The following is a 26994-nucleotide window of genomic DNA, read 5'->3' on the forward strand; positions in this document are numbered from 1 at the left end:
TGAGAGTGCTTGGAATATAGTAGGTAGTCAGTAAATACTTACTTTTTGAAAGAATGAAATTACTAATTTTATGCAAAATGTTCATTTCTGCCTGTTTAGTTCCCTTACAGAAATGTCAGAAGAATTTTCTGGGATCAGTTTGTCTATAAATAGACTGATATATATGTACAAAGCCCATAGAACTTGGGTAATAACACCTAACATCATCTTGAGTACTTACCATGTAACAGACTACTGTGCTCAGTATATACTACATGCATTATATGACTTGAGAGGAGAACTTGAGCCTTTTAATCAGAGTAGACTATGGAGAGAGTAGATGTAGAGTTAGTAAAATTTCTTCCTTGAATTTTTGTTAAAATTCACCAGTGAACCAATCTGGTTCTTGTGCTTTCTGTTTTGGAAGGTTATTGTTTATTCAGTTTCTTTATTAAATATAAGCCTAGTCAGGTTATCTTTCTTCTTGTGAGTTTTGGCAGATTGTATCTTTTAAGGAAGTGGCCCATAACATCTAGGTTATCAAATTTGTGGGTGTAGACTTGTTCATAGTATTCCTTTATTATCCTTTTGATGTCTGTGGGATCTGTTGATTTTTCTCTCTTGATTTCCTTTTTTCAATTTTACTGATTTCTGCTCTAATTTTTATTTTTTATTTTCTTCTGCTTAATTTGGATTTAATTTGCTCTTTTTCTAGTTTACTAAGGTGGGAACTTAAGATGATTGATCTTTCTTCTTTTCTAATACATACGTTCAATGTTAAAATTTCCCTCTAAGCACTATTTTTCACTGCATCTCACAGATTTTGGTAAGTTGTGTTTTCATTTTTATTCAAAATATATTTTAGTTTTTCTTATGATGTCTTCTTTGACTTGTGTTATTTAGAAGCATATTGTTTAATCTCCACATATTTTGAGATTTTTCAGTTATCTTTCTGTTACTGATTTAATTCCATTTCAGTCTGAGAGTAGACATTGTATGATTTCTGTTCTGTTAAGTTTGTTAAGCTATGTTTTATGGCCCAAAATATGGTCTGTCTTGGTGAATGTTCCATGTGAGATTGAGAAGAAGGTGTAATATGCTATTATTGTTAGATGAAGTAGTCTATAGACATTGATTATATCCAGTTGATTTCATGGTGCTTTTGAGTTCACCTACATCCTTACTGAATTTCTGCCTGCTGGATCTGTCCATTTCTGATAGGCGTGTTGAAGTCTCCAAGTATGATAGTGGGTTCATCTGTTTTTTCTTGTAATTCTGTCAGTTTTTGCCTCAGGTAATTTTACTGTTGTTAAACACAAACATGTTAAGGATTGTTATGTTTTCTTGGAGAATTGACCCATTTATCATTATGTAATGCTCTTCTTTAACCCTGATAACTTACCTTGCTTTGATGTCTGCTCTAAAAGTAATATAGCTACTCTTGCTTTCTTTTGCTTATTGTTAGCATGGTATATTTTTTCTCTATTTACTTTTTTTTTTTTTTTAAGATTTTATTTTTTCCTTTACTCCCCAAAGCCCCCCGGTACATAGTTGTACATTCTTCGTTGTGGGTCGTTCTAGTTGTGGCATGTGGGATGCTGCCTCAGTGTGCCCCGATGAGCAGTGCCATGTCCGCGCCCAGGACCCGAACCACCGAAACACTGGGCTGCCTGCAGCGGAGCATGCGAACCTAACCACTGAGCCACGGGGCCAGCCCCTTTCTCTGTTTACTTTTAATCTATGTGTGTCTTTAGATTTAAAGCCTAGACAACATATAGTTGGATCTTGTTTTTTGATTCACTCTGACAATCTCTGTCTTTTAATTGATGCATTTAGACCATGGATATGTATTTGGGTTAATAGCTTATATGTTTGTTACTGTTTTCTATTTGTTGCCCTTGTTCTTTGTTCCTATTTTTCTGTTCTACTCTTTTTCTGCCTTTTGTGGTTTTACTTGTGCATTTTATGTGATTCCATTTTCTCTCCTTTGTTAACCTTATCAGTTACCCTTCAGTTTTACTTTGTTTGGTGGTTGTCCTAGAGTTTGCAGTATACATTTATATCTAACCCTAGTTCACTTTCAGGTAACACAGTATCACATCACAGGCAATGAGTGAGTACCTTATAATAACAAAATAACCGTAATTCTTCCCTCCTGTCCCTTTTATCATTTCTCTCATTTATTTCACCTATATATAAGCGTGTATATAGATAAATAATTATACACACACTCTTAAGTACACACGTAAGTATTCATAACCAAATACGTTGTTGGTGTTATTTTGAACAAAATGTTATCTGTTAGATCAGTTAAGATTAAGAGAAATAAAAGTTTTTATTATTCTTTCTTCAGTGGTCTTCCTTTCTTTAGGTTGATTGGAGTTTCTGATCTATATCATTTTCCTTCTCTCTAAAGAACTTCGTGGAACATTTCTTGCAGGAAAGTGTACTGACAGCAGATTCCTTCAATTTTTATTTGTCTGAGAGTCTTTGTTTCTCTTTCACTCTTGAATAATTTTATGTGGTACAGAATTCTAGATTGGTGTTTTTTTTTTCCTCAATACTTTAAATATTTCATGCCACTCTCTTCTTGTTTGTGTGGTTTTTTTTTAAATAGAAGGAAACCTGCTCCTAGTTCATGGTAGGGTTGGATGAGTAGATGAACTGCCCATGGTTGAGTCTTCTTAGAAAGTAGAATGAGCAAACCTGGTTGTTTTTGTTGAGGTGCCCTAATGAAAGAATTTTTAGAGTCAATATGAATTTTGCATTTTATTCATTATATCTTTTGTGTCCCTAAAAAGATGTTAAGAAACATTAATGGGACTAGTTTACTTTTATTATATAGAAGTTGTTAGCTGTAAATAGGAGTCAAAGCTAAAAGAGGTCAGTGAAAATAAAAGGGATGCTATTTCCCCCAAATTACTTAAAAGTAAGACTTTTTGATTCACTAGGTCCTTTCTTGGCTTCTACTATCATCTTCCTAGGATAATTGTGAAGATTAAAGGACGTAATCTACAAAAATCACTCACTGTGTGTTAACGAATGCTCACTGTTCTTATCATTTCAGCTTGTAGCACTAACTTCTACTCAGTTGCTCATACCATAAACCTAGATATTCAACTCTTCCTACTCATTTATCCTCTAAAAACTATAGTCTTTTAAATATTTTTGCATCAATTTCCTTCTCTTCATTCCTGCCACTACTTCATTTTTTGCCTGGTCTGTTATAGTAGTCATCACCTAACTGGATTGCCTGCCTCTACTTTTGCTAACTTGGGTCCCAGTTTAGAAAATCGAATTATTGTAAAGGGAGATTGGACATAGTCACTTACCTACTTAAAACCCTTTAGTCTTACTGCAGGTGTTCTTAACTAGTGTTTCCTGAATGGTGTGTGAATCTTTTGAAATTTCTTGAAAGATGGAGTATACTTTTTTTTTTTTTGAGGAAGGTTGGCCCTGAGCTAACATCCATACCCATCTTCCTCTACTTTATATGTGGGGTGCCTACCACAGCATGGCTTGACAAGCAGTGCCATGTCTGCACCTGGGATCCGAACCAGTGAACTCCGGGCTGCCTAAGCAGAACGTGCACACTTTAACCGCTGAGCCATGGGCCAGCCCTTATACGTGTATTTTTATGGGGAGAAAGTCATTAGCTTTTATTAGATTACTCCTCTTCTGGGTAAAATCAGAATTCTTTATCCTGTCTTATAAAGTCTCCCATACCTGGCTTGTCCCTTCCTCTTCATAGTTTTGGGGCCCTTCCTTGAACTTTATATTATTGAACTGCTTGCGCTTGTCATAAAACCATGTACTCAGGCCCTTGTGCCTTTACTCACTTATTTCTCTCTTTATCTGAAATCTTCTTCCCACCTTCTGTGTCATCATCTCCTAGTCATCCTTTGTGATTCATCTTGGCTAAGTTACCTCTCTTTATATTGACACACCTCTGTAGTCCCTATAATATTAAAATAATCTGGCTTTCTCCTCCTTTAAACATTGTTTCTTGAAAAAAGAGCCCATGTGAAAATAGCCAGAGAACCTGGAATAGTGCTAGATTCTCAAGCAGTTTGAACTGTACTGAAGGAGACATTTGGAAGTCATCAGGTATCATCAAAGCCTTGAAAGAAGATGAAACTGTCCAAAGAGAAATTTAAAAGAAAGTGACTAATGACTGGTCTCTGGGGATTATAAACATTTCTAGATTAGGAAGAGAAGTCTCTGAAGAATAGCCAGAGAGAAAGGAGGAAAAAAGGAAATAGTCTCCTGAAAGCCCACAGAAAATAATTTCTAAAAGGTCTATGTTTCTCAGCAACGTTAAGTAAAATAAGGAGTGAAAAGTGGTGATTTGCCAAGAACAGTTTCTACATTACTAGATACAGAAGCTAGGTTATAGGCACAGTAAGCCTTGATCTGTTTGTTTCCCACACACAATATTTGCTGTTCTCGTTTTTACTTATCTGTCTGGACTATTTCTGTTACTCTCTGAGCGTAAAAATCCCTGCTTTTTTGAGGCTTTGCCTTCTGGCTGTGTCATCCTCTATTGTCTAGTGATCTCCCAGTCACTTCTCAGTCTTTGTAATACTCATACTCTTCCACTATACTACGAATCCCCTGCCACCTTTGTTTATATTGTTAACCTCCAACTTCCTAACATCTCAATTCTCCAGCCATTTTATCTTCATAACTTTTACCTCTGCTTTGCTGTTCCTTCCCATGGGCATCCCAAGTCTGAACTATCTTACCCCTGTAACCTTTAATTAAAACACCCACCTTAGGTTGGGGTCTTACTTTCTTATTTTCTTTCTCATCTCATCTGTTCTTCCTTTTCTTACAGAAATGTCCCTTGGCACCCCTTACTATCTTCCACCCTCAACCGTCTGGTTTTTTCTACGTCCTAACATGGACTGGTCAGACCCAGGAGATTAAATAGATAATATTCCATAGGTTGCTTTTTCATTCTTTTGATTCTTTCCTTTGCTATGCAGAAGTTTTTAAGTTTGATGTAGTCCCATTTGTCTACTTCTGCTTTTGTTGCCTGTGCTTTTGGTGTCATATCAAAAGAATATTGAAATGAATCTTTAGATTACTTTGGGTAGTATGGACATTTTAACAATATTAAGTCTTCCAATCCATGAACTAAGGATGTCTTTCCATTTGTTTGTGTCTTGTTTAGATATTTTCAGCAATATTTTGTAATTTTCACTATACAAATCTTCCGCCTCCTTGGTTAAGTTTATTTGTAAGTATTTTATTCTTTTTGATGCTATTGTAAATGGGTTTATTTTTGTTTCAGATTGTTTATTTTTAGTTTATAGAAAAGTGGTTTCTGCATGTCAATTTTTGTATCCTGCAACTTTACTGAATTTATTAGTTTTAACAGTTTTTTTATGGGGTCTTTAGGGTTTTCTATGTATAAGAGCACGTCTTCTGTGAACAGAGAAGATTTTGTTTCTTCCTTTCCTATTTGTATGCTTTTATTTGTTTTTCTTGCCTGGTTGCTCTGGCATGGATTTCCAGTATTGAAAATAAGTGGTGAAGAGTGGGCATCATTGCCTTGGTTCCTGATCTTAGAGGGTAAGCTTTCAGTTTACACCATTGGTTATAATCTCAGCTGTGGATTGTTCGTATATGGCTTTTATTATGTTGAGGTAATTTCCTTCTGTGTCTGGTTTGTTGTGTTTTTATTATGAAATTGTGTTGATTTTTGTCAGATTCTTTTTCTGTATCAATTGAAATGATCATGTTATTTTTGTCCTTCACTTTGGTGTATTACATTGACTGATGTTCATATAGTAAAGCATCCTTACATTTCAGAAATAAATCCTACTTAGTGATTATGTACATTCACTTTAATATGTTGTTGAATTCTACTTGGTAGTATTTATTACGGGTTTTTGTATCAATATTCAGCAGGGATATTGGTCTGTATTTTTCTTTTCTTGTATCTTTGTCTCATTTTGGTATCAGGGCCTCCTAAGATGAATTTGGAAGTGTCCCCTTCTCTTCACTTTTTTGGAACAGTTTGAGAAGAATTGATGTTAATTCAAGTCTTTGGTAGAATTCTTCATTGAAGCCATCTGGTCATTTATCTGGACTTAACTGGTCTTTCTGGGCTTTTCTTTTCTTGGCAATTTTTTATTACTGATTCAATCTCCTTACTAGTTGTAGGTCACTTCAGATTTCTTATTTCTTCATTATTCAGTCCTGTTAAATGTATATTTTTATAAGTATATTTATTGTTCTAGCGTAGCCAGTTGTTTGATGTATAGTTGTTGATGGTAGTCTCTTATGATCCTTTTTATTTTTGTGACATCAGTTATAATGTCTTTTTTCATTGCTGATTTTATTTTAATCTTTCCTCTTTTTTTCATAGTCTAGCTAATGATTTGGTGATTTTCTTGATGTTTTCCAAAAACCAACTCTAGTGTCTTGTTTTTTCCTTTTTCTATTCTCTATTTTATTTATTTCTGCTGTTATCTTTATTATTTCTTTCCTTCTTCTACCTTTACGTTAGTTTCTTTTTCTAGTTCCTTGAGGTCTAAAGTTAGATTGTTGATTTGTGGTCTTTCTTTTTTTTTTTTTTTGATATGGGCATTTACTGCTATAAACTTCCCTCTTAGTACTACTTTTCTGCATCCCATACATTTTGGTATATTGTGTCTCATAGTCAGTTGTCTGAAGATATTTTCTAATTTCTTTCTGATTTCTTCTTTGACACATTGGTTGTTCAGGACTATGTTTGGTTTCTACATAGTTAGGGGGATATTCAAGTTTTCCTTTTGCTTTTGATTTCTAGCTTCATTCCATTGTGGTCAGAAAAGATACTTGGTATGATTTCAACCTTCTTTAGTTTGTTAAGATTTGTTTTGTGGTATAACATGTGATCTCTCCTGGAAAATGCCCTATGTCCAATTGAGCAAATGTGTATTCTGCTCTCATTGGATGGAGTATCATGTATGTGTCTGTTAGGTCCATTTGGTCTATAGTTGTTCAAGGACTTTGTTTCCTAATTGATTTTCTGTCTGGTTAATATATCCATTACTGAAAGTGAAATATCGAAATGTCCTACTGCTATTGTGTTATCTATTTTGCCCTTCAGTTCTGTCAATCTTTGCTTAATATGTTTGGGCGCTCTGCTGTTACGTGCATGTATATTTATAATGATAATATCTTTCTGGTGAATTGACCCATTTATTATTATGTAAGTGTCCTTTATTTCTTGTGACAATTTTGTGACATAAACATCTCTTTTTTCTGATTTATGTTTGGCCACTCTACTCTCTTTCAGTTATCATTTACATAGGATGTTTTTTTCCATTCCTTCACTTTCAGCCTACATATGTCCTTATAGCTAAAATGAGTCTTCTGTAGGCAGGATATAGTTGAGTATTTTTTTTTGGTATCCATTCATACGTTCTATGTCTTTTGATTGGGGAGTTTTGATCCAGTTATATTTAAAGTCATTACTGATAGGGAAGAACTTAATATTGCCATTTTGGTTTTTTGTACATCTTATAGTTATTTTTTTCCCTTTCTCTGTGGTGTCTTCCTTTGTGTTTTGTTAATTTTTTGTAGTGACATACTTTGATTCCTTTCTCACTTTCTTTTGTGCATCTTCTATAGGTATTTTCTTTTTGGTTACCGTGGGGATTACATAAAGCATCTTATACTTGTAATGATCTATTTTAAACCAATAACAATTTCAGTTGCATGCAAACTCTACTCCTTTACATCTTTTTCCCCTTTTATGTTATTGATAACACAAATTGCATCTTTATATATTTTGTATCCATTAACATATAGTTTTTTAAAATGTTTTTCTTTTAAATCAATCGCTGAATTAAAACTGATTTACTCACCACAATACCAGTATTATAAATTCTCTATTTGTCTATATACCTTTGTCAGAAAGCTTTTTATTTTCATATACTTTTGTGTTGTTGTTTACTGTCCTTTTATTTCAAGTTGAAGCATTCCTGTTTGCATTTTTTGTAAGGCAGGCGTGGTGATGAACTGTCTCAGCCTTTATTTATCCTAAGAGGTCTTTATCTCTCCTTCATTTTTGAAGGTCAGTTTTGCCAGATATAGTGTCTTTGGTTGGCAGTTATCTTTTCTTTTTCAGGACTTTGAATATATCATCTCACTCCTTTCTGGCCTGTAACCTTTCAGCTGAGAAATTCACTGATAGTGTTATGATAGTTCCCTTGTACATGACTAGTCATTTTCTGTTGTTGCTTTCGAGATTCTCTCTCCTTCACGTTTGACAGTTTGATTATAATGCGTCTTAGTATGGGCCTCTTTGGGTTCACCTTAGTTGGAGTCCTTTGAGCCTCTTAAAATTAGCCTCAGATTTGGGAAGTGTTTGGCTGTTATTTTATTAATAATGAGAATCTGCCCCATTCTCTTTTCTCCTCCTAGGATTCTCCTAATTCATCTATTGGTCAACTTGATGATGTCCCCACAAGTCCTTTAGGCTTTCTTCACTTTTCTTTATTTTGTTTTTTTTTTTCCCTCTGACTCACTAATTTCAAGTAACGGCCTTCGAGTTCATTGATTCTTTCTTTCAATAGTTTGATCAATGTGCTATTGAGTCCCTCTCATGAATTTTTCAATTCAGTTATTCTATTTTTTACCTCTAGAATCTGTATCTTGTTCTTTTTCATGTTTGTTTGTTGTTAATTCTCATTTTGTTCATGGATCATGATTTCATCTAGTTCTCCCTGTTCTCTTGTATACAGTGAGTTTTCTTAAGGCAGTTATGTTGGATTATTTGTCCGGTATTCTTAGATCTCTGTTTCTTTAAGGTCATTTTCTAGAACATTATTTTGTTTCTTTGATTTGTCCATGATTCCCTGTTTTTTTATGTGCTTTGTTATAAAACAGTCACCTCTCCCAGTCTTTAAGGACTAACTTCATAGAGGGGAAGACCTTCACCATTCAGCCCAGCAAAAGATTCTTGGTACCTCTAAAACTTTTTATGGAGGTACGTCATTTCTGGACTTGTGCTTGTAATTTCTCAATTGAAGAGGGTTGTTATTTTTCTTTTTCAAGACCTGTAGTCTTTTGCCCTCTCTTGTGTAGTTCAGGTTCTCTCATGCTGCAACAAGCCAGGGAACTGTCTTGTGTTTTCTGTGGGCCCCAGGCATCCAATGTGTGCTGGTTCCATCAGTCCTCTGAGTCAGGCAAGACAGAAACTAGTCTTTTGGGCAGCTCCCCCAAAAAACTAGAATGTTGGATATAATTCTACTCTTCTCTTTGTTCCCAAAGGTGAGGCTGTGAGTTGGGCTTTTCATCATGATTGTGAACTGTGCCACCTAGGGGAGGGCTTGAAACAATTGCAGTGAAACCACTTTTCTCACGTTTCTGGCTGTTTTTGGCTTTGAGCTCACCTGGGGTACTGCAACTTTCCAACTTGTTTCTGGAGGTCTCATAAAGCATTTTTGGACAATATGTAAGTCAGTGTTTCCGTGGGAAAATGAGTTCTGGGGCTTCTTTTTTCTCCATCTTGCTAATGTCACTCCTGGTTAGCTTTTTATGTTTGTTCAGATAAATTTAGTATTTCTGCAATTCAGTTGCTAGAAAGACTATGCCTGCAGGTTCATGTATCACCTATCCAAAACTAACTTTGATGTATATCAGATAATCTTTAGTATAAATTCAAAGCTCAGCCTTAAGTATTTTCTCACCCTAACACTGAGAGAACTCTAGGTGTTTCTCAACAGTATATATAAAAGCTATTAAGTATAACTCCAAGGTTTTCTCAGCTCCCTAACCCCCTAAAAAAGACAATTTTATAAGAGTGACACAGATATCTAGAATGCAAAATTATCAGCCAACCAGATCTTTATCACAGAATTTACAACATATTGCCTGGTCAGTCGACACTTGTGTATAATTAGTCAAGGGATAAATTTTCTGTCTTGATTATCTTTGAATTAGAAGAAAATATCAAAGACCATATTTCACGTTTATTGCAGAGAGTTGGTAGGTGCACTACACTAATGCCAGTATGTATTTTGTGTTCCTTTCCTTTTTGGATCTTAATTGGAGGAAGGTGGATGGATATATTTTGGTTTTTGTCTATTATAACTTCATTGTAAAATGTGCACACTTTTTTGTAAAGGTGAATACTTTTATATACATATTGTACCATTTTACTTTGTGTTTATAATAAGCATTCTGGGCATTGAGATTATAAAGATCAATAAAACAATCCTTAGGAGTTATTGTTATGTTAAACATATTTCTAACAGTAAAAAACATCAATTTATATTTACTTTTCATGAAAACTGTATCTTATTCTATAGTTAATGGCTTGTTGGTTTTAATGAGCCACAATTATTAGGTTCACAATTGTGGATGGCAGTCTTGGAATAATCTAATAATTCACTCAGTTTTATTGTATCAGACCCAACTGTAAACCTGAACAAAGCTGTGTTACAGATATCTTTTGTCAAATCTATTTCTGTAAGGCTTACTACTTTTATAATACTATTGTTCATTATTCCATTTTCATTAAATATAACTTTGGGAGGGGGTGAAGTATTTGCAAAGGAAACATCCTAGAATGAACAAAGAGGTACTCCACTTACTTTGAGAAACTGGTAATCAGTGGTTATTAGCTTTATATACTGATTATACAAGCCTTGGGCCCTTTCAGTTTTATCTCTGGCCTCACTTCTTCACATCTTCATTTGACTTCATTTTCAGTTAAAGTCACTCTGCTTACATTCACATATTTTTGGTGTTTGCCTTTTTATCTCCTTTTGTTCTATACTTTATCCACCATTAGATTTTATGCCGCATGTCACAGTTACTATTTCTTTCATGTCCTGTCAGGGTTGTTTTTAATTCTGATTTTAGTCTTGTTTCCTCACTGTTCACTGACACGTCTTCACTTTCTGACAGTTGCTGTTTTTATGGATTCATCTTCATTCTTGTGTTCATTTTCCAGTGGCCTTTTAAGTTCAATTATTAAGTTCAATTTAAGATCATTTTCAACTTCCATCTCCTATATTGTTGGCAGCCATTTCAGTGAAGGTTCTAACCCCAATGATTTGCTATTGGTATAGTAACATTAAACATACTTTCCTAATATTTATCTCCTTGATGGGTAAATTAAGGTGCTGCGCATAGTTATGGGGAGCTTATAGCTCTTACTTTTATTATTATTATTATTATTATTATTATAGGGCTTTTTTGCTTGTTTTGTTTTGTTTTTTGTTAAGTACTGGACTGTTCTAAAAAGTCAAGGCAGCAAATGTGATACTAGTGCCATTAATGACGCTGATGTTAGTTTTCCCTTGGTGTTTTACTTTGAAAACTTCAAATCATGCAGCAGTGTTGAAAGATTTTTACAGTTGACGCCATATGCCTACTATCTAGATTCTACCGTTAATATGCACATTGTTGGGGCCGGCCTTATGGCTGAGAGTGCTCTGATTTGGCGGCCCAGGGTTTCACTGGTTCGGATCCTGGGTGCCGACGTGGCACTGCTCATCAAGCCGTGCTGTGGTGACATTCCACATAGCACAACCTGATGACCTACAACTAGAATATACAACTACATACTAGGGGTTTGGGAAGGAAGAGGAGGAGAAGAAGAAGAAGAAGAAGAAGAAGAAAGATTGGCAACAGTTGTTAGCTCAGGTGCCAATCTTAAAAATAAAAAAATTTACGTTGTTTTATCATGAGTCCATGTTTTTTTTTTTTTTTTTAATGCATTTTAAAGTTAGTTGCTGACATCACTACATTTACCCCTAAGGTGAGACCATTTCAGAAACATTTCTGTCAAGTTTTCTGGAATAACTCTGACCCTCTACCTATGATTCATTCCATGGAACATTTATTTATTGGTAGGACTGTCTCACTAATTCAGTCATAGAAATAAAATCAGTAAATGAAAGTACTGTCTGTTTTATTTTAATTTTATTTTTATTTTTTATTGCTGTAATTGGTTTATAACATTATATAAATTTCAGGTGTACATTGTTATATTTTGATTTCTGTGTAGACTACATCATGTTCACCACCCAAAGACTAATTATAGTCTATCACCACACACATGTGCCCCTCACTCTCTTTTCCCTTCCCCTCTGGTAACCACCACTCTAATCTCTGTTTCTTTGTGTTTGGTTGTCATTCTTTTTATCTTCTACTTATAAGTGAGATGATACAGTATTTGACTTTCTCCCTCTGACTTATTTCACTTAGCATAGTACCCTCAGGGTCCATCCATGTTGTCACAAATGGCCAGATTTCATTTCTTATGGCTGAGTAGTATTCCATTATGTATAGATACCATTTCTTTTTTATCCATTCGTCCCTTGATGGGCACCTAGGTTGCTTCCAAGTCTTGGTTGTTGTGAATAATGCTGCGATGGACATAGGGGTGTGTGTATCTTCATGCATTTGTGTTGTCATGTTCTTTGGATAAATACCCAGCAGTGGAATCACTGGATCATATGGTAGATATGTTCTTAATTTTTTGAGGAATCTCCGTAGTGGCTGCACTGGTTTGCACTCCCACCAGCAGTATATGAGGGTCCCCTTCTCTCCACATCCTGTCCAACACTTGTTTCCTGTCTTGTTAATTATAGCCATTCTGATGGGAGTGAGGTGATATCTCCTTGTAGTTGTGCTTCGCGTTTCCCTGATAGATAATGACATTGAACATCTTTTCATGTGCTTGTTGGCTATCTGTATATCTTCTTTGGAGAATTGTCTGTTCATATCTTTTGACTATTTTTAATTGGGTTGTTAGTTTTTTTGTTGCTGAGATATATGAGTTCTTTGTATATTATGGATATTAACCCCTTATCAGATAGATGGTTTGCAAATATCTTCTCCCAATTGTTAGGTTGTCTTTGTTTTGTTGATGGTTTCCTTTGCTGTGCAGAGTTTTTTAGTTTGATGTAGTCCCATTTGTTTATTTTCTCTATTGTTTCCCTTGCCTGGTCAGACATGGTCCTTGAAAATATGCTTCTAACTCCGTTGACGAAGAACGTACTGCCTATGTTTTCTTCTAGAAGTTTAATGGTTCCAAGTCTTACATTCAAGTCTTTAATCCATTTTAAGTTAATTTTTGTGTATGGTTTGAGATAATGGTTTACTTTCATTCTTTTGCATGTGACTGTCCAGTTTTCCCAACACCATTTATTGAAGAGACTTTCCTTTCTCCATTGTATGTTCTTGGGTCCCTTGTCGAAAATTAACTGTCCATAGATGTGTGGGTTTATTTCTGGGCTCTCGATTCTCTTCCATTGATCTGTGTGTCTCTTTCTGTGCCAGTACCATGCTGTTTTGTTTACTATAGCTTTGTAGTATATTTTGAAATCAGGGAGTATGATACCTCCAGCTTTGTTCTTTCTTTTTTTTTTTTTTGAGGAAGATTAGCACTGAGCTAACATCTGCCTCCAGTCCTCCTCTGTTTGCTGAGGAAGAAAGACTGGCCCTGAGCTAACAACCATGTCTGTGTTCCTCTACTTTATATGTGGGACGCCTGCCACAGCATGGCTTGACAAGCTGTGCCATGTCCGCACCCAGGATCCGAACTAGGGAACCCCAGGCCGCCGAAGCAGAGCATGCAAACTTAACTGCTGTGCCACCAGGCCGGCCCCGCCAGCTTTGTTCTTTTTTTCTCAGGATTTCTTTGGCTATCTGGAGTCTTTTGTTGTTCCATATAAATTTTAGGATTCTTTGTTCTGTTTATGTGAAAACTGTTGTTAGAACTTTGATAGGGATTGCATTGAATCTGTAGATTGCTTTAGGAAGTATGGCCTATGTTAATTCTTCCAAATCAAGAACTCAGAATATCTGTCCGTTTCTTTGTGTCTTCTTCAGTTTCTTTCAACAATATTTTATAGTTTTCATTGTACAGGGTCTTTTTACCTCTGTGATTTTTCTTATTCCTAGGTAATTTATTGTTTTTGTTGCAATAGCAAATGAGATTGTATACTTAATTTCTCGTTCTTCTACTTTGTTGTTAGTGTATAGAAACTCAACTGATTTTTGTATGTTGATTTTGTATCCTGCAACTTTAGTATTGTCTGTTTTAAATGTGTAAATATTTTCAGGCATCTACTTTAACTTTGAGAGCTCTCTCACTAGAAGGTCTCACTTGACCTTGATTACTGACTTGATAAGAAAAGCATACTTTTATAGAACATCGATATATGTTACAAATTACTTTGTTTTTTGAATAGTAAGAAAAGTCAGTGAGATGTGAGGAAATTGTAGAAAGTAAGCCATAGCTCCTTTTCTGGTAGTTTTGATTTTGAATGGCAGATAAGATGTCACTAAAGGGACCCAGTTCAAGCTAAGATCTGTCTTCATTTCTTTCCTTTTTAATCTTCTTTTCATCTTCTCTCCTCTTCCTCCCTTCTCTCCCCCTCACTCCTTTTCTTCTTTCATTTAATCATGCTTGGGGACAAGTATACATTTTACTGCGTTGATTTGCTGAGGGGAAAGAAAGAGTGAGGAGTCCATGCAATTAGATGGAAATGCCACTGGAGAGCAGAGAGCACAGATTTTAAATTAAGAGTTGGGAAATTTTTCTGTAAGGGGTCAGATATTTATTTTAGGCTTTGGAGGCCATACAGTCTGTGTTAAAACTGCTCAACTCTGCTGTTGTAGTGCTAAAACAGCCATAGCCAATATATAAATGAATGAGCTTGGCTGTGTTTTAATAAAGACAACTTTATGGACACTGAAATTTGAATTTTCTATAATTTTTAAATGTCGTAAGATATTATTTTTCTGACTTTTTCAATGATTTAAAATTGTAAAAATCATTCTTAGCTTGTGAGCTATAAAAAATGGGTGGTAGGGAAGATCTGGCAACTCCTACTGTATAGGGATTAACCTTGTACAAGTTACAAATGTCATTATTAGTAAGTACCTTCTGAACTTGGAGGCCCTTTATCTACTAAGTTAGAGGGGATCCAGAATTGTACACAGATAATTCAAGGTGTCATTGGAGTGAGGAAAGAAGAAAAATGCTTAATATTATTGATTCCATTAAGGTTCTGGCATGGTCTTCTTTCAGTCCTATCTCATCAGTATAGCTCCTATTTCTAAGTGTTGGGATAGAGAAGCATATCAGATAGAGGGGCCTACTCTCCCCTTAGAGATAGTAAATCTCTCCTTAGTGATATTAAAAGTCCAAGTTTTAGAGTCAGGCCTGGGTTGAAATCTCTTATTAGATATATGATTTATTATGTAACTGCACTGAGCATCTGTAGAATGAGAGTTATTAAACTAAGTCACAGACTTGTGAGGATGGCAAGAACGATTGTAACAGTAATAATAGCAGCTAGCACTTACATGGTGCTTACTATGTGCCAGACAGTGTTCTAAGGACTTTATATATATTAACTCAGTTAATTCTCTCACAGCCATGATAAGTCTCATGTATATCATCACTTTAAAGAGGAAGAAACTGAGACACAGCAAGGTTAACTAATTCTGGCTCTGCCACATAGTTAATAAGTGGAAGAGCCAGGATGTGAATTTGGGCAATCTGACCTCAGAGTGTGAGCTCTTAACTGCTAGGTTTTACTGCCTTCTAAAGTGGGAACGTCTGTAAAGTGCCTAGCACTTGGGTCGTCAACAATTACACATATGTTAACTCTACAGAACATAGTGGTACCTGTTCCTCAAGAAACGTAGTGTACTTGAGTGATAACAAGATATCATGCATAAATATGAGATTCAAATTATGATTTTTCAGAAGGTTTTTAATTTATTTCAATTACACATTATTTATGGGGTTTTTTTTCCATAAAAGTTTTTGCTACTACTATTGTTAAGAATTATTTTGAAATGAATTACCTTCTGTAAGACAATATAGTGGAAACTACTTAGACTCTGGAGCCAGAAGACCCCGCGCTCCTGTTCTTGTCCTGGTTTTGCACTTTCCTTTGTGTGATCTTAGGTGTGTGATTTGACTCTTTCAATTCTGTCTCCTCTTTTGGCTGTGGACTAAAGATAATCCTCAAAGTCATGGGATTCAAATGAGATAATCTATGTCAAAGTGCCTAGCAGTGTGTCTACTATGTTATCAGACTTTCAACAAAAGCTGGTTCCTTACTCACTTTCCTATTACATACAATAACCTGAAATTTAGAACTGAAAGGAATCTTAAAGGTGGGAAAAACTGAGGCCCGGAGAATTACTTGTTCAGGATCATACAGCTACTTAGAGGCAGAAGGAGCTGTCACTTAATGCAGGTCTTCTGATTTCTCAGTCTTGTCCTGTTTTTACTGTTCACTCTCCTTTATGCATTACATACAGAAGCATTATGTATATGACTGAGAGTTTTTGGGTTTTTTTAGGACAAAACCTGACATTCTTATTAAGGGAAATACCTAGAATGTTTTGGTATTTTGTAATTAATCTTCAAAAAGTCATAGGGACAGTTAGTAAACCTTAAGGCCATTCAAATTATGTATGTGAAATTTTAAAACTGCTAACGTTTTCCTCATTCATATTTATTAGTTTTTAATATACAAGTAACATGTTTATTATATAAAATAAATTAGAAGCTAAAAGAAGAATTTTAAAAACCCATTCAGTCACATCATTCAGAGAAAATGACTATTAATACTTTGAAGTAAAAATAGCTTCATCCTACATTTACTACTTTGTAACTGACTGTTGTCAATTAGTGATGTATGAGGGAGACTGTTTTTGCCAAATTCAGATCTTGGTAATTTTTATTTATTCCATTGTGTGAATAATGGTTATTGGATCATTTAAGTAATCCCCTATTGTTGGGCATGTTGATTTTTTCCAGATTTCATGGAAACAGCACATTTTTGCAAAATTGTCCAATTATTTCCCACAAGTGGGATCTCTGATGTGTGGTTTATTCCCTGATTGATTTTTAGGACTTCTGATACACGTTCATAATTTTCCTCCAAAAAAGAGAGAAAGCTACTGCAATTTTAGAGAGGATGGTATCAATCTCCCATTCTTTACTGAAAAGTAGCAACATATTGTATAAATCTTCTAGATTCTATATTTCTCTTTCTTTACATGTTATCACTTTAATATTTTGCATAGTGATATATCTGGAATAATAATATTTAATTTTCCAAAGTGAGGTTGTTTATAGGTACATATGATAAAACATCTCTAAAAGTCTTGTTCATGCAATTTTTAAATGTGTTTTGTGGTTTTTTTCTTTTATCTCTATTTGCATGCAATGAGTGGTACATTTGCATGCAACATTTGAAAAACAGAAGCACTAGAATGAATTGAATGTGTTTGAATTATTACTCTTTGTTACTTGATAGTTTAGAGACAAAATTCTACTTTTGAGATAAAATTGAACTTAATAGTATGTCCCTTTTCTACTACTTATTTGCCTTCTTGTTAGTTGTTGAGTTTCTTGTCATTAACAAGATGTAAACTCTAATACCATTTGCTCTTTAGTCCTTCATGTTAGTGAGATAATTGTAGGAACATTTTGAGAATTAAATTAGGTAATTTTTTAATATAGTTTTGATTATTTGTAGTTTTCATTCCAGTGCAGGTAAATTTGAGACCTAAAGGAGTAGCTATGAATTAGATTTCTTTGGATCCAGTAGACTACTCTACTTACCTTGTGATAATCTCATATCAGATAGTGAAAGCCTAGATTTTAGAGTTAAGTAAACCATGGAGATAGTGTAGTTTAGCTTCTTGCAAGATGAAATCATCGCTTCCTCAGTATTCTTGATAGTTCTGCTGGAAGAACCATAATGGAACATTAATCTACGTACTTTAAGTTCACAAAGTAAGAGGAGTGTAAGGTTTTGCCCTAAGGAAACTTAAAATATTCCATGTTTCTATGGTATGGGGTTAATGAGGAACTTTAATGACATGTTTTGGGTTCAAGATTGTGTGCTTTGAGCCACTTTCTTGCAGTATAACACAAGCTTTGGATATTTCATTTATACAGTTATTTTTAAATCCCCCATATGATAGCTAATTGGAAAGAAACCTTTTTTGTTCCAGATAGAAGTTCTGGATTAACTATAAATCAAGCGTTTATAAACTGTTGAAACAAAATGGTGATTATATAAAGGAAAGCTGGATTGATACTTTAAATAGATTCTCATTTTCTTTTTAAATTTTTTTTATTTTTGATTAGGAAGGTTACTCATAAGCTAACATCTGTTGCCAATCTGTCTCTTTTTTTGCTTGAGGAAGATTGTCCCTAAGCTAACATCTGTGCCGGTCTTCCTCTATGTTGTCTGTGGGACACCGCCACAGCATGACTTGATGAGCAGTGAGTAGGTCTGCACCTGGGATCCAAACCCAAGAACCCTGGGCCACGGAAATGGAGTATGAGAACTTAACCACTACGTCACCAGGCCAGCCCCAGATTCTCATTTTCTTAATGTTAATTTTTAAAGTGATAAAATACTAAAACTCTTAGCCATATACCTTGTGATTTCTCAGCTGTTGTGCTAAGCAATTTAAGCACATATACCATTAAACAGGCTTTTTTCCACTTTTTTTAAAACAAAGGAAATTATGTTGTATTAAAACAATGATTCTGATAAGCAGTATTCTTTATCATAGTATCTTAGGAAATATTTATCAGATATTTCAGTAGTTAAAAGTTTTATGTAAATAGTGGATCTCCATTTTCTATACCTCATCTTAATATGCAAGTTTATTCAGTGCTTGACTAACTTTTGCCTTGCTGATGATCTGTTGAGCTTTGTACCTGAGAGCTGTACTAATCACTGTGCTTATTGTTTGAATGTTTGATACAGGAAGCGAGCAGCTGCAAAGCATCTAATAGAACGCTACTACCACCAGTTAACTGAGGGCTGTGGAAATGAGGCCTGCACGAATGAGTTTTGTGCTTCCTGTCCAAGTTTTCTTCGTATGGATAACAATGCAGCGGCTATTAAAGCCCTCGAGCTTTATAAGATTAATGCAAAACTCTGTGATCCTCATCCCTCCAAGAAAGGAGCAAGCTCAGCTTACCTTGAAAACTCGAAAGGCGCTCCTAACAACTCCTGCTCTGACATAAAAATGAACAAGAAGGAAGGACACGGAGCAAGAGATGATTTTAAAGGTAAGATGTTCTATTCTTAATTGAGAATTTTTGACTGAAAACCAGATTGGAGATTTAAATAATGTGTGAGGGTTTTTTGTTTGTTTGTATTGTCTAATTGCTTGATATCTGGACATGATAGTATAGTGGAACTGTTTTCTTTTTATTGTGGTAAATGACAGAACTAATAATTGAGTTTTACTGTTCTAATAGTCTCTAATTAGAAGCAGATTATACCCAAAAGTTCTTTTGTTAATGGATTGATTGGAACTTTTAAACATTTTCCACCAGGGAAAATGTGTTATAGTGGTTAATCTCCTAAACTAGGCTTCAGAGTTTATTTAAATTATAGAATAGCTGGATTAAATATCTGGCAACCCAGGCTGGGGTTGTGGAACCCCAGCACTGTGCAGTGAAAGAAGCAGAAAGAGGGAGCATTGGTCTTTTCCTATTTCTGAAGGCAAGGCAAAATTTTGTAATAGTTACCTGAAAAATAATTTAATTTTTCCTTCTAATATGTCTTTTCCATATCCTGCTCATCTTCTCCCAGGCATTTGGCATACTCGTGCTGCCAAGAATCACCACCTACCAATGGCAGTCTTCTCCCAAGCCTTAGTTTTCTAAATGATCCTGTATCTCAAAACTGTTAAAACTTTTTTTAAATGCTCAACTCCAAGCTTTCTTTCCCTCATTGAAGGTAATCAGTATCAGTAACGAGGTAATCGAATTTGTGAATGACTGGCATGGCTCAGTACTCCTAGAGGTAATTATGTTAAAAGAGGAAGCTTTTTGTTTAGGACATGTATAAGTTAGAGAATACTTCAAAGTTTTCATTAACACTATTTGAATCAAGTTTAAATTAGTGAAATTGAATCGTGGTATAACTTCTACTCTATTTCCACAATAAAGTTCTTTACATAACTTTATACAACTTTATTGCTTCAAAATATATAGTTCTGTTACATGAATAGGCTCACACAATGTGGATAAGTAGGTGAATGTTGTCTATATGTATAATGCAGAAGCTGCACTAACTTCATTATATACATTTCCCCAGCAAGTGTACACCATAGAGCAACAGTTATTAAATGTAGAACGTGCTGGCAGTTGAATGCAGCCATCCATCCATTATAGTCCAGAAGAGGTGTACCCATCCTCTTTTTGGCTATGTGCTTTGTCTTAGAGGTGCTTATTGAGTGGTTATTGCCAGTTCTTGTGTACTGTTTTTGCTCAAGTTTATGTAATTTTGCAGTTCCTTATACTATTTCAATATGTTAGTAGCCCCCACTTTCCCTCTTTTTTTCCTGCAACATTGTGTGTTTACTGTAGTGTTTTTGTACCAAAAATTATAAATGTAGGGCCAGCCTAGTGGTGCAGTGGTTAAGTTCGTACATTCTGTTTCGGCAGCCCAGGGTTCACAGGTTTGGATCCTGGGTGTGGACCTACACCCTGCTTGTCAAGCCATGCTGTGGCAGGCATCCCACATATAAAGTAGAGGAAGATGGGCACGGTTGTTAGCTCAGGGCCCGTCTTCCTCAGCAAAAAGAGGAGGGTTGGCAGTAGATGTTAGCTCAGGGCTAATCTTCCTCAAAAAAAAAAAAAAATATATATATATCTATAAATGTAAATGTATTAACTGCACTAGTACTTTTATTTTGATTGTTAATTATATTTGTTAGTTCTAGTTACAAAGTTCCATGGATATTGAATAGTCTGCCTCAGACTATTTTTGCCTAAGAGTTTTTTCATGTGTAAAAGTTTTTAGATTAAGAATATTTTCAGGAACACACATATCACAAAATACACAGTTATATATCATACATAAATGTCTCTTCATTTAATGTTTTCTCAGTAGAACACCTCTTTTTATTGATGAATAAAACTTTATGAGTATCTATATCTCGAGTTATGTTTTTTAATTTATGTGCGAAAAACTCAGTTCAACATTTTAAAACACTGGAAAAATTATTGGTCTATTTTATTTAAAATTAGTAGAATGTCTGAATCATTTGAAGATGTTCTGAAGAGCATGACATGTCACCAAAGGGTGTGTGTATCTATAATGTGTCTCTAAGGCCACATTACTGCATGCAGAGCAACTCTTTGTTACCACCTTCATGATTTGATGTTTAGGAAACCAAGTGTTTTACATCCTAACAGGATAGCTATTTATAATAGTTATTTACTATGTTTTGGTTAGATTTTAGGGAATTAAATAGGAGTTTTGCCATGTCTTGTAAGAAAGCATTATCATTTTTTCCAATTAAGGTAATGGGAAATAAGCTTCCAGTTAGCAGTTTCACACTTTTTAGGAAGTGATTCTGATGTTAACAGAAGATAACTATATATCCTTAATAGACAACCTGAGGATTAGTTCTTAAAGAATTAAGGCCCATGAAAGAAACTCTGTAGGTGCTGACAGTCTGGTAGTAGGGTTCAAAGATCAGATTTGTGGTGTGATGAAATTTGGTATTTTGTGGTTCAACTTTTGGAGGCTATTCATTGAATGATCACTTGCATATTATATTGTGTTTTACTGTGAAGCAAATAAAGTAGAGATAGGAATTGTACTAAGAAATTTTGTATGTTGTACAGTACATGTGTAAAGGTCCATTTGTCACAATGAAGATAGGATTATCTACATGACTCTAAAATTATCCTCTGCTTAAGTATTTGATGACAAGTCTCTCACTCTCTTGATGAAAGGGATAGATTAAACCTTTTGTCAGTATTATATTGTTTGACCAATATAATTCCACAAAGTTAATAGATATATATCATTTGTTCTCTTTTCTGTAAAATAACATATCTGAATAATTTACTCAAAATGACAGAAACTCTTTATTTGAGGTGTTCCATTTTTATTTCTTTCACAATTCGATACTGTTTTTACTGGCCTGTATAGCAGTACCTTAGAAAAATGGTCTTGAAATAATAGTAAACACTGTTTTTGGTTCTTTTTTGAGGAAGATTAGCCCTGAGCTAACATCCGCTGCCAATCCTCCTCTTTTTGCTGAGGAAGATTGGCCCTGGGCTAACATCTGTGCCCATCTTCCTCTCTTTTATATGTGGTATGCCCGCTGCAGCTTGGCTTGATAAGCGGTGCTCAGGTCTGCACCCAGGATCCGAACCAATGGACCCCGGGCTGTCGAAGCCAAGTAGATGAACTTAACTGCTATGCCACCGAACTGACCCCAGTGAACACTATTTTTTTAAAGTTTGAAGGACTGTTTTATAATTTGTAGAGACATGTATAGGAATTGGAAAGTTTGAAGGTGATATTATTTAGCTTATTTTATATATCAACTAATAAAAACTGTGATTTTTTTTTTTTTACTACTCAAAATATGAGTTAGTCTGTTTGCCCTCATTTATCAGGAAAACACCCTCAGAAGTCCACCAGTAGACTTCCACTTAGGTCATGGGCAGGCTTGTGTCACATGCCATCCCCCAGGTACAAGAGAGAATTGGAATACTAGTGTGTGGTTTTTATAGTTTCTGTTATAATGAAATGTCAGGGAAAAGGGAGTGACTAGATTTGGAGTTAGCCAGCCTACAGCGTCTGCCCAGGTATGTTAGAGAGTTGGAGGAAAGACAGTAGTTTCAGAAGATCACATTTCAGATACAGATACAGATACACTTTATTTGGAGTGCAGTGTAATCTCAATAGAAAGTTTAAGTTCACGTATGCATGTAAACTAAGACTCTCTTGGGGTACTGTACAGCATTGAACAAGACCTCTTTCTTTCAGTTGAGAATGAGGTCCTATGGTCCATCATTAGAGGTTTCATATCCTTTTAGTAATTGAGTAGTCTTACCTGTCAACAAATCCTCGAGTGTTTTCCAAAATGCCAGACAAATAAGATGGTCATTAGGGATGGCAGAAAACATACATACACACACAAATAACATAGAGCTTTCAAGTTTTTGAATTATCTCCGCCCAGAGCGTTCATTCTTCCCTATATTAGCTATTAAAACAGCTAATATAGTTGATTTGTAAAGTGAAATTTGATTATCTTTTGTTTAAAGGATATTTTCACTTTTTTCTTTTATTAATGAAGTTTGACTATAAGATTGGAATATTTTTATTTCTGTTTTCATGTGAAGTACAATCATTTATGCTATTGTTTGACTTAAAAAATTTATTTTATCCCCGGTTATCTGATATTCATGCAAGTCATAAAGGAAAAAATAGTGTTATCGACGTATATTTCTCAGCTTTGGTAGGGTGAAATTTTGTGATGATGTAGGCTCATCTCAGATAACAAATGAGAGAATGTAGGGTGGTTTTTTTTTTATGATAATCTTGAGAGTGAGTGCATTATAGCTAAGCTAATTTTAATTTAAAAATTGTTAGTTTTTTTCTTCGTTTTTTTTTAAATTGAAACTCATGGTAAGTACCAGGGAGTTTTATGACTTAAGGTGTTAAATCTACAAGTTGTCAATTGTATGATGATCCCAGGCATTGGGATTTACTACTCTTTGAGATGGGATGTTTTGCATTGTTTTACTTCAATCGCTGTACTCAGTGCTTTCTATGAAAAAGTCAGATGTTATGAAAAGTCAAACTGCATGAAATAAATTAACATTTGCAATTTGGAGTTTTAGAAAACAGCATGTTAAAATTCATTTTTTGTGTGTGTGCTTGTATTTTCTCGTCTAGTAAGACAAGTATAAGAGAGAGAACACATGGACTTTCTCTAACGTATTTCATCCACTGGCTCTCCCCTTTAATACTCATGCGTTTTATAACCTCCAAACTTAGTCTTCATTTCTCTCAAGAGTGTATGTATAGATTTAAATTTTGTTGGTGAAGAGAATGAGAGCCAGAGGTTTGTCTGAAAAAGAATAATGGCAACTATAAAAACAGTCTACTGGCAAAAAGTGATAATGGAGGTCTAAGCTACTATATTTAGAGACGGATATGAGAGGGAAGTAAGATGTGTCCCTGCAAACTGCTAAAAATTCTTTCAACCCTGCAGTGGTTCATGGCTCCAGAGAATTTTATCTCAAAAACTCTTGAAGTATTTTCTTCTCTGTTTCTTCTGTGATTTCATTAGAATTTCAACTTGTTAACATTAGTACCTCTGAAAATATGTAATAAGTTGGTATTCAGTATAGGCTTTCATTAACTCCTATCATTTTGCCTTTTATGGTATTATTTCTTTATGCGGAAGAATGGATATAACAGAAAAAAGTAGTAAAACTCCCTTGGACTTAAATACTACAAGCTGTAAAAACAAAGATAGTATTTCAGCTTATGTTACTTATAAAATTTATATTAAAAGTACCAGGAAGGATTAAGCATAACTTAGAGGGATGGTCGTTAGTGGTATTTTAAAGACTCTGAAGGTAAGATGAGGAAAGGTGAAATGCTTCTATACTAGTGAGGATCAGCTAGACTGCAATATTAAGTAGCCCCCACAAAGAGCACCAGCTTAAAAAACAGTGGAAATTTAGCTCACCTAACAGCCATGATATTCTAGGTTGGCAGAGACTTCTGCTTCATGCAGTCATTCAGAGATGCAGCTGTTGTGGAACTGTTATGCTCAACATGTAGCTTTCAGAGCCGTCCTGGGAGCATCGTCCCATTAGCCAGGAGGAGAATAGCCTTTGCCTGAAAGTAGCACTTATCTCAAAAAGCTGGGAGATGTGGTTCAACTTTGCCTAGGAAGCAGAGGAAATAATTTTTGGTGACTGCGTAGTAGTCTGTTTCACCTGTCTGCTCATAAGTTGCCTTCTTCCTACTCTATTTATTGCTCCATGACTATTTCCTGTCGCTCTGTAAGGTTTATTCCAACCTGGTTCCTGCCTGCAAATGGCCATGTAATTTAAATTTAATATGTAGTGTATTACTGTATCGACTAGTATACAATATATTACCATATATTACTGTATATAATATAAATATACATTAAATTTACTGTACTTGGTTTTATTATACAGCATTCAAAAGTAGGACAAGAGCTGTTTCCAAACAGGATGCTGAAGAAAATCTTTAAACCTGCCTTCTCAGTCTTTTGAGTGCAGAGTATAGTCATGTACCACATAACTAACATTTCAGTTGACAAAGGATCACATATATGACAGTGGTCCCGTGAGATCAGTACTGAATAGCCTAGGTGTATAGTAGGCTATACCATGTAGGTTTGTGTAAGTACACTCTGTGATGTTCACACAACAATGAAATAGCCTAATAATGCATTTCTCAGAACTTGTCTCTGTTATTAAATGACACATGACTGTAGTGAAATAAGGAAGAAACTTCTCAGAAGAATAACCGTGTTTTTGCTCTTAGCACGAGATTGTAAGAGGTGTATTGTGATGAATCAGCACATGATATCTTGGTTCATATTTACAGTTAAAGCTGCAAGTTAATATATTCCATGATTTTGAAAAGTGTTTGAGTAAACAGTAATAAAAGCTATATATTATTGAAAGAATGGATGAGGTTGTTGCTGATAGTAGTTCATTGGAAAAAATAGGTAAACATATTTTGTTTATTGAATCAAGTATTAGATACTTTTTAAAAGTTGTAAATCATAAAGGATATTGAGTGCAAAATGGCTGTTTTACTTTTCATTAAAACTTACTAAAACAAAGTAAACATACATATATTATGAAAATAAATATTCTTTTTTTCTCTAATTTTCTAGATGTGACTTATCTAACAGAAGAGACAGTATATGAAATTCTTGAATTATGTAGAGAGAGAGAGGATTATTCTCCTTTGATCCGTGTTATTGGAAGAGTTTTTTCTAGTGCTGAGGCATTGGTACAGAGCTTTCGGAAAGTCAAACAGCACACCAAGGAAGAACTGAAATCTCTTCAAGGAAAGGATGAAGACAAAGATGAAGATGAAAAGGAAAAAGCTGCATGTTCTGCTGCTGCTATGGAAGAAGATTCAGAAGCATCTTCCTCAAGGATAAGTGATAGCTCACAAGGAGATAACAACTTACAAAAATTAGGCCCTGATGATGTGTCTGTGGATATTGAGGCCATTAGAAGGGTCTATACCAGATTGCTCTCTAATGAGAAAATAGAAACTGCCTTTCTCAATGCACTTGTATATTTATCACCTAATGTGGAATGTGACTTGACATATCACAATGTATACTCCCGAGATCCTAATTATCTGAATTTATTCATTATTGTAATGGAGAATAGAAATCTCCACAGTCCTGAATATCTGGAAATGGCTTTGCCATTATTTTGCAAAGCAATGAGTAAGCTGCCCCTTGCAGCCCAAGGAAAACTGGTTAGACTGTGGTCTAAATACAGTGCAGACCAGATTCGGCGAATGATGGAAACGTTTCAGCAACTTATTACTTACAAGGTCATAAGCAATGAATTTAACAGTCGAAATTTAGTGAATGATGATGATGCCATTGTTGCTGCTTCAAAGTGCTTGAAAATGGTTTACTATGCAAATGTAGTGGGAGGGGAAGTGGACACAAATCATAATGAAGAAGATGATGAAGAGCCCATCCCTGAGTCCAGTGAATTGACACTTCAGGAGCTATTGGGAGAGGAAAGAAGAAATAAGAAAGGTCCTCGAGTGGACCCACTGGAAACTGAACTTGGTGTTAAAACTCTGGATTGTCGAAAACCACTTATCCCTTTTGAAGAGTTTATTAATGAACCACTGAATGAAGTTCTAGAAATGGATAAAGATTATACGTTTTTCAAAGTAGAAACAGAGAACAAATTCTCTTTTATGACATGTCCCTTTATATTGAATGCTGTCACAAAGAATTTGGGATTATATTATGACAATAGAATTCGCATGTACAGTGAACGAAGAATCACTGTTCTCTACAGCTTAGTTCAAGGACAGCAGTTGAATCCGTATTTGAGACTCAAAGTCAGACGTGACCATATCATAGATGATGCACTTGTCCGGGTAAGTTGGGCTACTGTTTAAAAATTAGTACTAGATCAAATACCTAATGATGG

At 35.0% G+C, this 26994-nt stretch overlaps 1 protein-coding gene across 7 annotated transcripts in view; it reads left to right on the top strand.

Moving 5' to 3' along the window:
* Positions 1-26994, top strand: part of UBE3A (ubiquitin protein ligase E3A) — a 95102-nt gene that overhangs the window by 36420 nt on the left and 31688 nt on the right. For 5 of the 7 annotated variants that reach the window (XM_046652468.1, XM_046652466.1, XM_046652469.1 and 2 more), the window contains 2 exons: positions 18750-19057; positions 25695-26941. In XM_046652468.1, the coding sequence (XP_046508424.1) occupies positions 18750-19057; positions 25695-26941 (1555 nt within the window). The remainder of the gene's footprint in view (positions 1-18749; positions 19058-25694; positions 26942-26994) is intronic. The other 2 variants (XM_046652471.1, XM_046652472.1) reach the window with 1 other exon arrangement.

This window comes from Equus quagga, chromosome 2 (assembly GCF_021613505.1).
Source record: "Equus quagga isolate Etosha38 chromosome 2, UCLA_HA_Equagga_1.0, whole genome shotgun sequence".
Taxonomy (NCBI): domain Eukaryota; kingdom Metazoa; phylum Chordata; class Mammalia; order Perissodactyla; family Equidae; genus Equus; species Equus quagga.